The sequence below is a fragment of the Corylus avellana genome, chromosome ca2 (assembly GCF_901000735.1).
Source record: "Corylus avellana chromosome ca2, CavTom2PMs-1.0".
In the NCBI taxonomy this organism is placed as follows: Eukaryota; Viridiplantae; Streptophyta; class Magnoliopsida; order Fagales; family Betulaceae; genus Corylus; species Corylus avellana.
The window spans coordinates 33042414-33058698 of NC_081542.1; the positions used below are offsets into that span (position 1 = coordinate 33042414).

General features: G+C 41.0%; 2 protein-coding genes across 7 annotated transcripts in view; one reads left to right on the forward strand and one right to left on the reverse strand.

Moving 5' to 3' along the window:
• Positions 1-16285, reverse strand: part of LOC132172823 (protein MOR1) — a 49060-nt gene that overhangs the window by 21817 nt on the left and 10958 nt on the right. For 4 of the 6 annotated variants that reach the window (XM_059584392.1, XM_059584390.1, XM_059584391.1 and 1 more), the window contains exons 13-15: positions 1601-1666; positions 1367-1484; positions 1224-1264 (exon numbers count right to left, since the gene is read on the reverse strand). In XM_059584392.1, the coding sequence (XP_059440375.1) occupies positions 1224-1264; positions 1367-1484; positions 1601-1666 (225 nt within the window). The remainder of the gene's footprint in view (positions 1-1223; positions 1265-1366; positions 1485-1600; positions 1667-16285) is intronic. The other 2 variants (XM_059584394.1, XM_059584393.1) reach the window with 1 other exon arrangement.
• Positions 10847-15989, forward strand: LOC132172734 (probable 3-hydroxyisobutyrate dehydrogenase, mitochondrial). Its single transcript, XM_059584290.1, has 6 exons — positions 10847-10918; positions 11721-11816; positions 13313-13455; positions 14103-14187; positions 15250-15329; positions 15627-15989. Exons 1-6 carry the CDS (start codon positions 10847-10849, stop codon positions 15712-15714), a joined length of 564 nt encoding a protein of 187 aa, XP_059440273.1. The 3' UTR covers positions 15715-15989.

The following is a 16285-nucleotide window of genomic DNA, read 5'->3' on the forward strand; positions in this document are numbered from 1 at the left end:
CCCAGCATGGTACCCCATCCCTTCCCGTCCCTTCACGCGATCAGAGACTGACAACTGCACAGACTGCGCTGCCGGCTTTGCTGACCAACTCGCCGAAGCTCTTGTCACAAACTCTACGCAACCTCCGCCAGACATTCACGCTGGCTCCGCCGACCTCGAGCAGATTTCGCCGGCCAGAAGGATTTCGTCGGAGCCGTAACAGGCTCCTTTGGAAACCCCCCCGAAACTCCCTGAGCCATCGCTGGACCCTGGAACTTCTTCGGACCTAAACTCTTCTTGTCCATCGTATAGCTTCACTGACCTGGTTCCTGCCAAACTTCACAGTCTTTCTGGGTTGCCTTCGACGACAGTCTCACTATCTCCAACTTTTCTGCTTCTTCACCTCCTTTTCTCTCTTTTCTCCCCTAAACTCTCTACACTAACTAATCACTCGGTGATCACGGAGAGAGGAGTTAGCTGCTTGCATCTCTTTAACGAAACAATCCCACCCAAATCCACGACGTCCTTCAAGGATGATAATCGAGCCGCATCTTCTTCTTCCATCGAATTCCTCCACTGTCAGGAAGTATCCATGCCTATTATAACATTTCTGAGCAAAAATTCTGGGGTATCCAGCTCTGGATTGATCCCAGAATAGTTCAGAACTATCCACTGCCACCAAATCATCCACTATTCTCACCATCTAGGCTAGTTCATCCTTTTTAAGAAAGATGTAACTTATGATTCTATTGCTCCTCTCAAAAATCCTCACTCCTGATGCCCCTTCCTTGATCATCACCTCAAACTCCTTGGACTCCACCGTCCACCTCCTCGGTCCAGCCATGGCACAATCTAAAACTAGCACCAACCACCTAACACACACCCCCACACGCCAACACAGCTCAAGCAGAACATACAACTATTCCAATTTACTAAAGAAAAGGAAAACATGCAAACACATAATTAGTTCTAAACTTCTGAATGTTTGCAATGAACTCATGTAAAATGGCCAATATTAACTTTCTCTTGTATTCGCATTGCCCTCTGGATACGACACAGAATTTTCTGAAGCATTAATTTAATGCTTTAATTTATTAGCTAGAACAAAACAAGGAGTGCCAGAAAAAATTAAAAAAAAAAAGATATATCCATTGACAGTTATACTTCATCAATGTACCACATGTAAAAAGAAAATAAAGTATGCAAAGCAAGAAACTTAAATCGAAAAGCAATTATCAACTTACCTCCAGAGAAGGTACACTCCCACCAGAAGTTTGGACTGGGACTGGCAAGCCATGATAAGATATGAGAGACAAGGATACCAAATCTCCATTGATTAACACTTAAGTAAATTGGTGTTCCCTGAAAGTACAAATATTTTACAAACCTGAGCTCGTACCAGTGGACATACCAACTTCAGGGCCAGCAATCATTTCAGAGAGCTTCTTTCTTCGAACATCATCGAGTTTCTCCAATGACCTCTCCAAAGGCCTCATGCCTACCAACTAAAAAAGAATGAACAACAATAATTTAAAATTACAATAGTAGTTTTTAAACTTCAAGCATTAGCTATTTTTTTATAGTTCATGCATTAATAGCAATAAAAGGTTGAAGGTACTACCTTAGCTATTGCCGCCAAGGCTGAAAAAGCTGCATCCCTCACTTCGGGGGTCCCATCGTTGAGACACTACATGAACAAAATTGTTTCATATTTAGACAAACATAAGGAGAATCTAGAAATATGGCAGTAGATAGCGTCAAACGAATCAAACATACACAACTATAAATATGTATATAACTTAGAAAGACATTAGCAGGGAGCATAAGTCATTTTTGATAAGTAATAATGCATTAAAGAGCGCAAAGAGGCGCAACCCAAGCACACAGGGAGTATACAAGAGAGCGACTAAGCTGGGGAGAGAGAAGAAGAGAACATAGAGAGGAAATCAGGAAAATTAATCACTATAGGAGCAAGCCAGCCTGCAGTCCAAGTGAAGAAAGTGTACAAAAAGAAATGAACAAGGTCCTCAAGGTTCCTTGACAAATCCTCAAAGCATCTTGCATTTCTCTCCTTCCAAAGGCACCATAAAAGACAAAGGAGAGCCATCTTCCACACCACAGCACTACTAGATCTCCCACCCGACCACCAACTGGCAAACAAATCCTTGACACTTCTAGGCATAACCCAACACAAATTGAAGCGAGAGAAAATAACCTCCCACAACTTTCGCGCAACCCCACAATGAAGAAATAGATGATCCACAGACTCCCCATCCATTTCACACATACAGCAACGATTAACCACCACAATACCTCTCTTCCGAACATTATCCAAAGTGAGAGATTTCCCAAGGGTGGCCGACCAAGCAAAAAAGGCCACTCTCGAAAGAACCTTTGTGCGCCAAATACTTTTCCAAGGAAAGTGATTGGACACTTTTGAGACGAGCATCCTATAAAAAACGCGAACCTCAAACTTTCATTTTCTTGAAGGGGTCCATCACATCTGATCATCCCCTTCCCCACAAATCGAGGACGAATACAAGAGCGAAAAGAGGGAGGCTAAGTCCAACTCCTCCCAATCATGAATACTACGGGTAAATGTGACATTCCAGTGAACCATACCATTAAAACACTCCCGGGTATCCGCAATGAAAGCATCCTTATTACTAGCAATATTGAAAAGACCGGGAAAAGCCTCCTTGAGAGACATCTCGCCACACCAAATATCCTCCCAAAATTTGACTTTCACCCCCAATCCAGGATCAAATCTAAAGTGGCTTTGAAACAACCCCCAACCCTTACAAATGTGTTTCCATAAACCCACCCCATGCGTGTCACGAGGAACTTTAGAACGCCATCCACCCCATACTTTGCCACCAAAATACTTCTCCACCAAGCAGGGAGCATAAGTCATGTAATTAACAAATAACAATCCACACCATAATCCAAGCAAATGATTGGCCCTTGTATCAGTCCATGGTTGATATGCCAAGGACCCAAAAACATAGTAAAATATACATACTACACCATATAATACAAATGCGCATATTCTTCAAACAACTCCCCCTACCATGCAAAACTCGAATAATCTAAAAATACCTGTTTGGTAAAGTTTTAAGAAGTCTTGGGATAAGAGTTTTTGAAAAGGTAAAAGTTGAAAATTGTAAAAATTAAAAATTAAGAAATATTTTTACAAAATAAAAGATGAAAAAGAAAAAAAAGTGTTCCACCACAGTGACGGCAATGCCACCATGCTAGTGGTGATCTGGCGGCCAAGCAACGACAACACCACCTTTTTTTTTATTTTTTTAGTTTTAACATTTTGTTTTTTTAAATTGTTTTGTGTTTTATATTTTGAAACGTATTTTGGGTTTTGAGAAGAGTTTTGTAGTTTGTTTTGAAAAGTGTGTAGTGGGAGCCACATCTTAAAATCCATTTTGTTAGCATTTTGAAAGTTTGAGAAGTGAAAGGAGCTTTGTCGAGTTTTACCAAACATGCCCACATGTTTTCTTATTTTGTCAAGTTGTAAAATTACTATTGACAACTTTTACTATTTATATAAACAATCATTATTGTCATGTTTTTAATTAAAATCTTAAATTTCTTCTTAATTTGGGTGATTAGATATTAATGTCAAGTGTGTGTGTGTGTGTATATATATATTTATATTTATATTTATATTTATATTTTTTTTATAAGTAATAACCAGTCTTATTAAAAGTGTAAGGCGCTCCAAAGTACACAGGGAGTATACAAAAGGATCACCTAACTAGAAAAGGAAAAGCGAACAATAAAATCATCATAACTAATCGAGAACGGGGACACATACGCTACAGTCCAAAGATACAAAGTATGAAAACAAGATGATAAAATGTCCTCCAAGGACCTCTCCAAGTCTTCAAAGTACCTATTGATCATTTCCTACCATAAACACCAAAGGAGACAAGTAGGCACCATCTTCCAAACCGCGGCACTCCTTCGCCTTCCAGAAGACCACCAACAGGTGAACAAATCGAATACCCGTCTAGGCATCACCCAAGACATCCCAAAACGACTAAAGATGGCACACCAAAAAGCATAAGCAACCTCACAATGAATAAGAAGATGATCCACCGTCTCCTCACTTCACTTAAAATGCAACATTTGTTTATCACAATAACATGTCGCTTCCTGAGATTATCTAAGGTCAAAATTTTGCAAAGAGCCGCCGACCATCCAAAAAAGCCCGCTCTCAAAGGAGCCTGTGTCCGCCACACACTCTTCCAAGGGAAGCTCCTACCTTCAATACAAGCCAAGGAGTAAAAGAGGGAATTGACCTTGAAAATGCCTCTTTTAGAAGAAATCCACCACAATCTATCTTCACACCCTCGTCTCACTCTGACTAAATGCAACACCTACAGAAAGGAGGCAAAAACTTCCAACTCCCAATCCTGTGCCTCTCTAGAAAAACTCACATTCCACTAATTGCAACCACCCAACACCTCCATATTAGCCGCAACTGAGGCATCCTTCGCACAAGCAATACCAAATAAAACTGGAAAAGCTAATTCTAGTCCCATCCACCCCCCCCCCTATATATATATATATATCAATTTTTTATATATATTTAAGTAAAATTGCTACAGTTCTTTTATGAGTAAAATAATTCATTAAAAGTGCATGGGACACAACTCAAGTACTAAAGAAGTATCCAAGAGAAAGACATCCCAGCCAGTCAAGGAGAAAAGAGCACAAAATCTACAAAGCTATATAACTTTTTTTTTTTTGATAAGTAATGATGATATATAAAAAAAAGCGCAGAGGGGCGCAACCCATATACACGGGAAGTATACACAGAGAGCGCCTAGGAGGGAGAAAAATGAAAAAGAAACTCAGAGAAACTAATCACTAAAGGAGTAAGCCAAGCGGCCGTCCAAGAGTAAAGAGTAAAGAAGAAAAAATGAATTAATTCCTCTATGGTCCTAGTGGAATTATCAAAACATCTAGCATTTCTTTCATTCCAAATACACCACATAAGACATAGAGGAATCATCTTCCACACCACCGCGCTTCGAGCTCGTCCTCCCGCCCACCAAATAGCAAACAAGTCCCTCACCCGGCAAGGCATGACCCAATGCAACCCAAACCTCTGAAAAATCATGTGCCAAAGAGCACTTGCAAGCTCACAGTGAAGAAGAAGATGATCGACTGACTCTCCGTTCTTCTTACACATGCAACACCACTCCACTACCACTATGTTCCTCTTGCGCAACGTATCATGAGTCAAAATTTTCCCTAGGGCTGCAGTCCACCCGAAAAAAGCCACCCGCTGAGGCGCCTTAGTACGCCAGATGCTCTTCCAAGGAAACTCCTCTTTACTAGAAAAGGTCAAGGCCTTGTAGAACGACTTAACCTCGAACTTGCCTTGCTTGGACGAAGACCAACAAATACGATCTACACTGCCTAAAGAAACCTTGCAAGAATACAACCGCTCAAAGAAAGGAGAAACCAAATCCACCTCCCAATCTTGGACCGATCGTATGAAAATGACATTCCACTCAACAACCCCATTCCTCCCAATAAAATTATCCTTCACCCAAGCATCTTTGTGTCTGGCGATATTGAATAAGGACGGGAAAGCTTGCTTCAAAGAATTGTCCCCACACCAAATATCATGCCAGAAACGAACTTTCGATCCCTCCCCCACCTCAAACCGAATACCTTTGGCAAAGGAATTCCACCCATTCCGAATATGCTTCCAAAGACCCACACCATGAGAGCCCGAAGCATCCTTCGTGCACCACCCACCTTCTTGGTCTTCATACTTAGCTTCGATCACCTTACACCAAAGAGCCCCATTCTCATTTGCGTATCTCCAAAGCCATTTCCCCAAAAGAGCTTGATTAAACTGGTGCAACTTCCGAATACCAAGACCCCCATAGCGAAGCGGGCTGCAAACTTGGTTCCAACTTACAAGATGCAACTTGGGCTCATCCCCAATTCCTCCCCATAAGAAATCTCTTTGGACTTTCTCAATCCTTTTAGCTACACTTGCCGGAATCGGAAACAGAGACAAAAAGTAAGTCGGAAGATTAGCCAAAGTGCTCTTAATGAGGGTTAAGCGACCTCCTTTAGAAAGATACATTCTCTTCCAACCTGCCAACTGACGCTCCATCTTTTCGATCACTTCATTCCACATAGCCGTATCCTTGTACGACGCCCCTAGAGGGAGACCCAAATACTTCATAGGCAAATCGGCAACACTACACCCAAGGATGTTAGCTAAAACCCCAATGTTCTCCACCTCACCAATGGCCACAATCTTTGATTTTCCCAGATTCACTCTCAAACCAGAAACAGCTTCAAAACATAAGAGAATGAGACGAACATACCGGATTTGCTCGATAGAGTCTTCACAAAAAATCAAGGTATCATCCGCAAATAAAGAGTGGGAGACCATCAACTCCGACAAGACCCTATTTCCCACCGAGAAACCCTTCAAAAGGCCTTGGTCAACCGTTGCATTCACCATCTTACTCAAAGCCTCCATGACCAAGACAAACAATAACGGTGAGAGAGGATCCCCTTGCCGGATTCCCCTCGAACTATTAAAGAACCCTTCCGGAGAACCATTCACAAGAATGGAGAATCTTACCGTCTTGATACACCACTCTATCCAAGCCCTCCACCTCTCGCCAAACCCACATCTATGCAGCAAATACAGAACAAAGTCCCAATTTACATGGTCATAGGCCTTTTCCAAGTCCAATTTACAAAGAACACCTGGCACCCCTGATTTCATGCGACTATCCACACATTCATTTGCAATGAGAACGGAATCTAGGATTTGCCGACCCCCAATAAAAGCGTTTTGAGAATAGGAGATGACCTTACCCAAAACAGTTTTCATCCTATTGGCAAGAACCTTAGACACAATCTTATACACTCCTCCCACCAGGCTAATGGGCCGAAAGTCCTTCATCTCCACCGCATCCGCCTTCTTCGGAATCAAGGAAATAAAAGTTGCATTCAAGCTCTTCACCAATTGACGCCTACGATAGAACTCTGCAAAAACCGCCATAACCTCTTGTTTAATAACACCCCAGCAAGCTTGAAAGAAAGCCATGGAAAAGCCATCTGGGCCCGGAGCCTTATCACCATCCATGCCTTTTACCACCTCCCAAACCTCCTTTTCCTCAAAATCTCTTTCTAACCACCTACTATCCTCCTCTTCGATGGTCAAAAACTGCTGGTTATCCATTCTAGGGCGCCAAGTGCTTTGTTCCGAATAAAGGCTTTGGTAAAACTGCACTATGTGATCTTTCACCTCAACTGGATCACCTGATAACACGCCATTAATACGAAGCACTTCCACACTATTGTACCTTCGATGAGAGTTAGCCATCTTGTGGAAAAAACGAGTATTTCGATCCCCCTCCTTGAGCCACAAAGCTCTCGATTTTTGGCGCCAATGAATTTCTTCACATAACAATGTATTCTCCAAATCTTTCAACTTGTCCACCTTCCGGATTTTCTCCTCCTGATCTAAACCTCTCGATTCTGCCAGCTCATCCAACTCCTGGATATCTCCCAACAACTCCTTTTTTTTCCTCCCAATATCCCCAAAGACCTCCTCATTCCACTTTTTCAAGTCCACTTTAAGGGCTTTTAGTTTATTAGCTAGCACAAAACTAGGCAAACCCTCAAACGAATATGACCCCCACCAAGAAGCAACCTTATCAACGAAGCCCTCTGCCTTAAGCCACATATTTTCAAATTTAAAACTCTTCTTACCTCCACAAGGAGTCCCACAGTCCAATAATAAAGGAAAGTGATCCGAGAGCAGGCGTTGAAGTCTCCTTTGTGATACTGTTGGGTAGTGGTCCTCCCAATCCGAAGAAAGCAAGAACCGATCAATCCTCGACCAACTCTCATCTTCTTGATTATTGGACCAAGTAAATTGACCCCCCACCATCGGAATATCCACCATATTATTCTCTGAGATGAAGTCTGAGAAATCCATCATGCCCGAAGAGAAATAAGAACCATTGGTGCGCTCACTGGGAAAGCGAACACTGTTAAAATCCCCGCCCAAACACCAAGGGACCTCCCACACCCTCATCAAACCAGCCAATTCTTCCCAAAGAGCCCTTCTCTCCAAATCCTCATTCGGCCCATACACTCCCCCAAACGCCCAAACCCATCTATCCTCTACATTTTGAAAGGAGCACGCCAAAGTGAAATGTCCCACACACTCCTCCTTACACTCCACTACCCTCCTATCCCACATCATTAGCATCCCCCCCGACGCACCGTTAGAACCTTTATACTTCCACCCCACATGCTGACCTCCCCAAAGACTATGAATCACCTCTCTGGAGATGGTCTCCATCTTCGTCTCAATCAAACACACTACATCTACTTTCCATTCCTTTAAAAGACCCCTAATGCGCAATCTTTTTTTGAGGGCATTCAACCCTCTCACATTCCAAACTACTATATTAAGCTTCATGATCCACCAAAACGACCCCTCTCATCTTCTTCAATCTCTTCAAGTCCTTTGAGTGCAGGAACACAGGCAGAAGCACCTCCCAAATCCGAATTGTACTGCATTCTAGAAGCTTCTATAGCATTGAATAATGCCTCCAATTCCTCCTTTTTCCCCTCATCGGAAACACCAATTTTTGGGCAAAATTTGAGGCATTTTCCAACTACCCAGCTGGATGAGATCGAGTCTGACCCTAACTCCTCCAAAACTGCAGCTTCAGCAACTATGTCCCCATCCATGCCTGAATCAGACTCAAAAAACTCCAGAACCGATGATCGATCCAGTCTTTTTTGCCCAAATTGAGTCAAGGGGCCCAAACTCTCTTCCACCCCCCGACAATCCTGCTGAAACCATTCCCCCGCAGCCATCCCAGACTTCCGACAAGAGGGACTCCCCCTCAAAAGCTGACGGTTGGCCCAACACATACCTTCCCCAGCCTCTCCGGTCTCCCTAGGCCTCTCCGGCGCCTTCTGGAGTTCCTCCGACGACGGAAGGGTCTCCGGCACCCTCTGAGATTTTTCCGGCGACAGACCCATGGGCCCCTTAAACTGTCCAGACGTCGCAGTTGAGGGTCCTAGTGGACCCACCAATGTCTCATCCCCTCTCTGCGGCCCATTCTTCCTCCTCCTATATGTTAACAAGGTTGACTCGTTGCCGGAGGACTGGGTCTTCTTCACCGGACTTACGGGCTCCAACTCTATGGTTCGCTCTTCTGCCCGGAAAATACCAGCACCCCCCACAGACTTGCCGCTTATCTCCCTGGGAATCCCTCCTGTCACTGACCCATTCCCCCCTCCGCCTGAGAAAGTCGCCGGAGTATCCATGGGAAGATGCGGGTCTCTCGGGTTTACCTTAAGGACCTCCGAGGATGCCACTACTGGATAGCTTGGTCCAGTTTTAAGTGGGCTAGAGCCTGAGCCCACGACTCCTTTGGGCTTAAAAATCATTTTCTTCCTGACCTTCAGTCTACTTGTTCCTCCCGTTCCAGTTTTCTTCTTCCCTTTCACTTCTGTCTTCCCCAGACCACCACAAGTCTTATTATCTGGCCCAAGCCCATTAAGCTCCATCTGTTTAAACACCTTATCAATCCTGGTCATCCCCACGTCACATTCCCTCTTCAGACGTTTCAGCAGTTCCTTCACGTTGAGGAGCTCGATGCCTACCAGCCCAGCATGGTGCCCCATCCCCTCCCGTCCCTTCACGCAATCAGAACCTGACAACGCTACCATCTGTTCCGCCGACCTTGCTGTAACTCTCGCCGGAGCTGAAGACGAGACCTCCACGCCTCCTTCGTCCTTCGCCCCAAGCTGTCCATTCGCTCCCTGGTTTTGCACAGACTTCGCCGGCCAGAAAAACTTCGTCGGGACCCCCCCAGAGCCTCCCTGAACCATCGCCGAAACTTTGGCCTTCGGACCAAACGTGTTCTTACCATAGCTCTGAACCTTCTGCTCCATAGGTCCTCGCCGACTCTGGACCTGGCCGAAACTACCTCCTTTCTGGAATTCCTTTGTCTGCAATCTCACTGTTTCGGCATAACTTCTCTGGTTCTTAACGCCGTTGTCCCCCTTTTCACCCTTATCTCCCCTAAACTCCCTGCATTCACTGATCACTCGATGACCACGAAGAAAAGAGGAAGCTGCTTGCATTTCTTTAAAGAAGCGATCCCACCCAAACCCACGTCGACCTTCAGGGATGATGATTGAGCCGCATCTCTTTCTTCCATCGAATTCCTCCACTGTCAGGAAGTATCCATGCCTATTTGAGCTCTTCTGTGCAATAATTCTGGGGTATCCAGCTCTAGATTGATCCCAGAATACCTCAGAGCTCTTCACTGCCACCAAATCATCCGCTACTTTCACCAACCAGGCTAACTCATCCTTTTTAAGAAAGATGGACCTTGTGATTCTGTAGCTCCTTTCAAAAATTCTCACTCCTGATGCCCCTTCCTTGATCAACACCTCAAACTCCTTGGACTCCACCTTCCACCTCCTCGGTCCAGCCATGACACAAACTAACACTAGCTCCAACCACCCTACACGCGCCCTCACGCGCCGTCACAGCACTCACAGCACTCTCACAGCACTCTCACAGCCCTCAACTCTAAACCTTCAAAGTCAAGATATTAAATTCCTTCTGCTTTAATTATGGTCTTAGAATGGAAAGAATGACACATTGCTTAGTGGAAACACTTTGGACTTGTTCCCTTAGTGATGTACATCATTTTTGTTTAATCTGCATAACCTGAACTCAGTATATGGCTGGGGAGTGGGGAATGACATTTTTTTATAATAGCCATTGCAGGGTTTGATTTGTTAAATGTTTTTGTAAAGCATTTGATGAATGGATGCTGATCAGAATATGGTACTGATTTTAGGCTATATGGAAGTAAATGAGCTGAACTTCTCTGATACAGTTATTTACCTCATCCATTGTTTCTTTTTGGTGCTGTGAAAGTAGTCATGTGGGGTCTTAACTTGGGTGGGTTTAGTAAGATAGAAAAGTAAGAACCTGGGCATAGGATTATATCTTTTTCCGCCATAAAAGTAACATATTACATTTCATACTGCACTAATTACAATCGAGAACTGTTATGGCTTCCTGTTTTTCTCACCTTCTTTGGTGACTTCTTATCACATATATTTGTGGCTGGAAATGAATGGCGTTGGTTTAAGTCCATATCATCCACCTAAACTGTACTCTACTTGTTTAAATTGGACTAAAAATCTCGAAATTCACCTATCTGAGAAATGCCAATCCTGGATCAATCTGGCAACCTACTATTTACTTAAATTCAAGAGTAATGTGTCAATAAATGCTAACCAAGTTGGCAGGTCCAGCATTCTAACCAGAAGCCAACTTCTTTAGGCCTCAAACATTAAGAATTGCACAATTCAAACACTTATACGTTAGTAAATTTGCAAGCCCAGCAAACTTTGCCAGTATGGATTTCAACTATACTATATCTAATTATAGCCTCTCTCAAAGATATTAATTGGTTATGCCGTTGCTTTAACATTTTTCAGAGTTTCTTTTTCTTTTTAGAAATATATTCAGTTATCATAGGGGGCAATTTTTCATGTAAACAAGGGGATTGTATACAGCTAAGACAAGTCTCTGGTGCTAGAGGTCGAGGAGGCTGTGTTAGGTTAATGGCACCAAAGTTTTGTGCTCTGATAATAATCAACTTATGAACCAAGGCTAACATTTTTTCCAGGTTGGTGGATCTGAGGAAGCCTACCAGGCTGCAAACCCCTTATTCCTTTCAATGGGCAAAAACACAATATACTGTGGGAAAACAGGAAATGGTTCGGTAAGTTCTCATACATGATGTTACTACATTCTGGTGTTATTTTTTGTAATTTTTTCATACAGAGTATTTAAATGTTATTTAATGATTGAAGAAATAATTTCATATTCTCAGTATACACGCTTACATTATTTCCTTTCCAAGGCAGATCTTACTTTGCTTATTGACTTGGACTAACAAAGAAGTGTGCATATGACCACGTATCTAATAAAATGCAATGAGTTCTCATAAATCATGTGATTTATTTAATAAAATACAAGTTAATTGTTGGTTTGTTTGCATGCTTTGTATTCTCATCTTTCTAGGCAGAACTGAAAGTTCAAATCTAGCTATTCTGAAATTTAAATGAGTGAGTCATGAATCATAGAAATTTGTAGTGCATACCAGACAATGGGTTAGGTGTTATATAGCATCTTTTAGTATTGTTAAAGTAATGATTAAGTTATTAAATTTATCTCTTCCTATGAGCTTAAGCTTTTGGAATAAATGGTAATTTAACATGGTATCAAAGCCAAAAGGTCATGAGATCGAACCTTGACTCCGTCAAATCACCCCCCATCTAAATTAAATATTCCACGTGTTGGGCCTCACCTATTAAAAGGGAGTTTGTGCCCACACGTAAGGGGGAGTGTTAAAGTAATGATTAAGTGATTAAATTTATCTTTCTATCATACTAAGCTTTTGGGATAACTGGTAGTTTAACAAGTATTTATAACCATTTATGAAGAAAGCCTTATTGCTTTGCCATTAGAATATATGATCAGGATAATCTCTGTATATCCAATGGATAGCTAACAGAATCACTTAGAAAGCTTAAAAAATCAATTAGATTGATAGGTTGGTTTGTTGAATTAGTAATTTTCTGATTCATGTGGCGACATAAGCTGCAATCACCTGAATTTACTTGGTTTTCTATCCAGAGATTCTGTGGCATAATTTAGCATAGTTTGCCTCTTGGATTTCATCACCAATACAACACTGGTTGTATTGTGTTTTGGAAAGGTTATAAGCTACTGCTTATTTATAATCTAGCATGCCCATGCCAACATGTTTATTTGGATAAGAAGGTATAAGTCATGCCCTTGGAAATGGGCATAACCCATCAACTCAAATGGGTCTGAACCTGGTCTCAACTGAAATTTGATTTTTTTTTTTTTTTTTTTTTTAAAAATCACCTTGATCGTGCTTATTAGGTCTTTAACTTGCTTTTGTGGTAGTTTGCCAGTCATGAATGACATGATGCAAATGTTGTACTCCTAGAAAGATGGAAACTGTTAAGAAAACATCAAAATTATCTGTTTAACGACACTCTTCTCAGGTTTCCTTCCGTTATCCTTAATCATTATGAGGATACACTTCCCTGTTGCCTGTGTGATAGTCACAGCAACTGAAGGAAAATATAATTGTTCTCAGCTTGTTCTTGAACTTGGTGCTTAATGCTTAGCCTATCAGAATTTGTTGCTAGTATTTTAAATTTTTGAGCATGGTTTGTTGTTTAGGCAGCAAAGATCTGCAATAATTTGGCAATGGCTGTAAGTATGCTTGGTGTCTCTGAAGCCCTTGCTCTTGGTCAGTCTCTGGGAATTGCTGCCAACACTCTGACAAGAGTTTTCAACTCTTCAAGTGCTCGCTGTTGGAGTAGGTATTTAATACTTCTCTACTATTGATCTGTTAGTGAGATTTGATGCTCTTCTTTGAGCAAGACTACAATGGAAGCACCAATGCCTTATACCAGTTCTGAAATTTGAGCTAAAAGACTATCTTAACCTGACCAAATGTTTGTAGCTGTAGAATGAAATAGAACTGAGATGGTAGCTCTTCCTTGAATTACAAACTAGGTTGCGCTGGAAAGTGCTTAAAATATCCCAAAAAATAAAAAATAAGAAAAGGTTCCTTGCAGACCCATATGTGGCCTGGATTCACCTCCTTTTTTCTTTTCTCCTCATCTCTTTTAAGGACATAGAAACAAACTCTCATTGAAAAAGTAATTTGGGTAAAGGCATCTGCCCATCTGTAGTAGAAACTGTTACTAACCCTCATTAAGAAGTGGGCCACCAATGCATATCAAGCACGCATTATTGCATTAACTGAAACAAATCAGAAACACAGCTTTGCTAAAGCATGAGATACCAACAGATTATAGTTGTCTTGAGAGATATAGGAGGTAAGTAAAATTGAATTTCTCTGCTGATGGGTTATATTATCAGGTTCTGGCTAAAATTTAAGTAAATTTTGCATTTCATCTAGGTTAATTAATATGTATGTATGCTAAGGACATTCAAATGACAGTGATAGCTACAATCCAGTTCCTGGAGTGATGGAAGAAGCACCCTCTTCGAGGAATTATGATGGTGGGTTTGCATCTAAGCTTATGGTAAGTGATCTGGGACTGTTGCTTTTGAAATTATGTTTTTGTTAATATTAAAGTACAAAACATGGTCATGTGCAATAAGAATAAGACCAAAAGAGACTTCATAAGAGACCATTTAAGCTGCAGATTATAATGCTCCTAGAAAGGCATATTTCGAATAGAGAGGAGTGGAAGTTCCCAAATAGTTCAGTGGGCCACCACTTGGATGGGATGTGAAGACCTTTTTTGTGTTCAGCGCAAAGATTTAGCTCTTTGTTTGCAGTGAACATAACTATTCTGGTGTTATGGCTTGCTAAAATCTAAGATTAGTCAAACAGTCTTGTTGATGCATCTTTGATTACATTGACATTTTAGGTATATCATCCTTGATCATAAAGTAACACTACTACGTCCTTATTATCAAATCTATAGAAATGGACACCCGTAAAAGTTTGTATAGTAAGTAAGTGCTTCTGTATTTGATCTCTCATTGGAAAATGTCAATAAATCTAACATTTTTTTAGTGCATCTTATGTTTTAGTAGAAGGCTATATTTCTCGCCAAGAAAAAAGGAGGGAAAACTCACTTACACCCTCGAAGTTTAAGCGGTTTTGTAATGTTGGTATTCCATATTTCAACTCCTTTTAATTTCACCTCTATTTTGTTAAAATGCCCCTTTTTTTTTTTTTTTTTTTTTTTTTTAAAAAAAAAAGTGAAAATTCACCAAATGAGTCCAAGGCATTTATTATTATTATTGTTTTTAAAAAAACAAATTGGGGGGTATTTTGACAAAAAATGGTGAAATTAAAAGAGGCTGAAACATAGGATACTGACATTGCAAATTTTTAAAGTTCGAGGTTATGATTGCAAAATTGTTTATACTTAGGGACTATAAGTGAAGTTTCTCAAAAAACAATGAAAATTATGCACTCAATTGGAAGATATGATTATTGGTTTTTCATGCCTTCAAATATTATTGAAACATGCCTAGCAAATGATCTTGAATTTCTCTTCCAATAATCGTTGGACCCGTGTACTAACCATGAGTTATTGAGCATTGAGTTTATATTTTTCTGTATGACGCAGGCTAAAGACCTAAATCTTGCTGCATCATCAGCCGAAGACATTGGTCAAAACTGCCCGTTGACATCCCAAGCCCTAGAGATGTAAGCCGTTTTGCCTTTTTATACCAACTTCTAGGCCTTAAGATTGTAGTGTCAGGTGTGATTCAGTTTCTTTTTTCTTTGTAACAATAGTTTGGGTAAATTATACATTTTCGTCCTAAACCATGGGGTTATAGAGTCCCACATTGAAAATATGTAAGAAGTTTAGGTCAAAAAACTGATTTGTCGAAAAGGTATAGAGTCCCATATTTTCAATGTGGTACTCTATCAACCATAGCTTAATTTCCACCAAAAATCAACCATAGGTCAAAAAACTTATGAACCATTTCTTTGCTGCAGATATACAAAGCTTTGCAAGGATGGCCATGAAGCCAGGGACTTCTCCTGTGTTTTCCGTCATTATTACTCTGGCAAGGATGAGCAATAGTTCAACCACTAAAGTTTGCTTGAAAAGAATCTTAAGTGCTGGAAAACTTTGAGCTTCCTTTTTGTAGCATCCTACCTTGCTATTTCACAGGCCTCATGGTTCAACTCTGTTACGGATTGTTAAAGTGGTTTGTTTCACATGAAAATAAGCTGCGTAAAGCACTAGAAAATCTCTCTCTCTCTCTCTCTCTCTCTCAAACTGGTTGTATTAAAACACTTTATTATTTATACTAATAATCTACAAAACCTCAATTGAATTGAAGTTTAAGATAAGTTTCAATTTCTTTTTGCTCTTCAAGTGGGGTATAGAGTGGGAGGGGTCTCTCACACACATGCTGCCTTTAAGCTCAACTCTCTCTCTCTCTCTCTCTCAAACTGGTTGTATAAAAACACTTTATTATTTATACTAATAATATACTAAACCTCAATTGAACTGAAGTTTAAGATGAGTTTCAATTTCTTTTTGCTCTTCAAGTGGGGTATAGAGTGGGAGGGGTTAGATTTTGGATATCGCAAATTTTGGATTAAGCAACGGTCATAAGGTTGGTTCAAAAAAAGGCTAGACCGCTTGA

Coding starts and splice junctions, on each gene's coding strand:
- LOC132172734 (XM_059584290.1), top strand. CDS start 10,847: ATGGATGCTGATCAGAATATGGTACTGATTTTAGGCTATATGGAAGTA. Junction 10,919..11,720: donor AGCTGAACTTCTCTGATACA/GTTATTTACCTC, acceptor CATTTTTTCCAG/GTTGGTGGATCTGAGGAAGC. Junction 15,330..15,626: donor ACATCCCAAGCCCTAGAGAT/GTAAGCCGTTTT, acceptor TCTTTGCTGCAG/ATATACAAAGCTTTGCAAGG.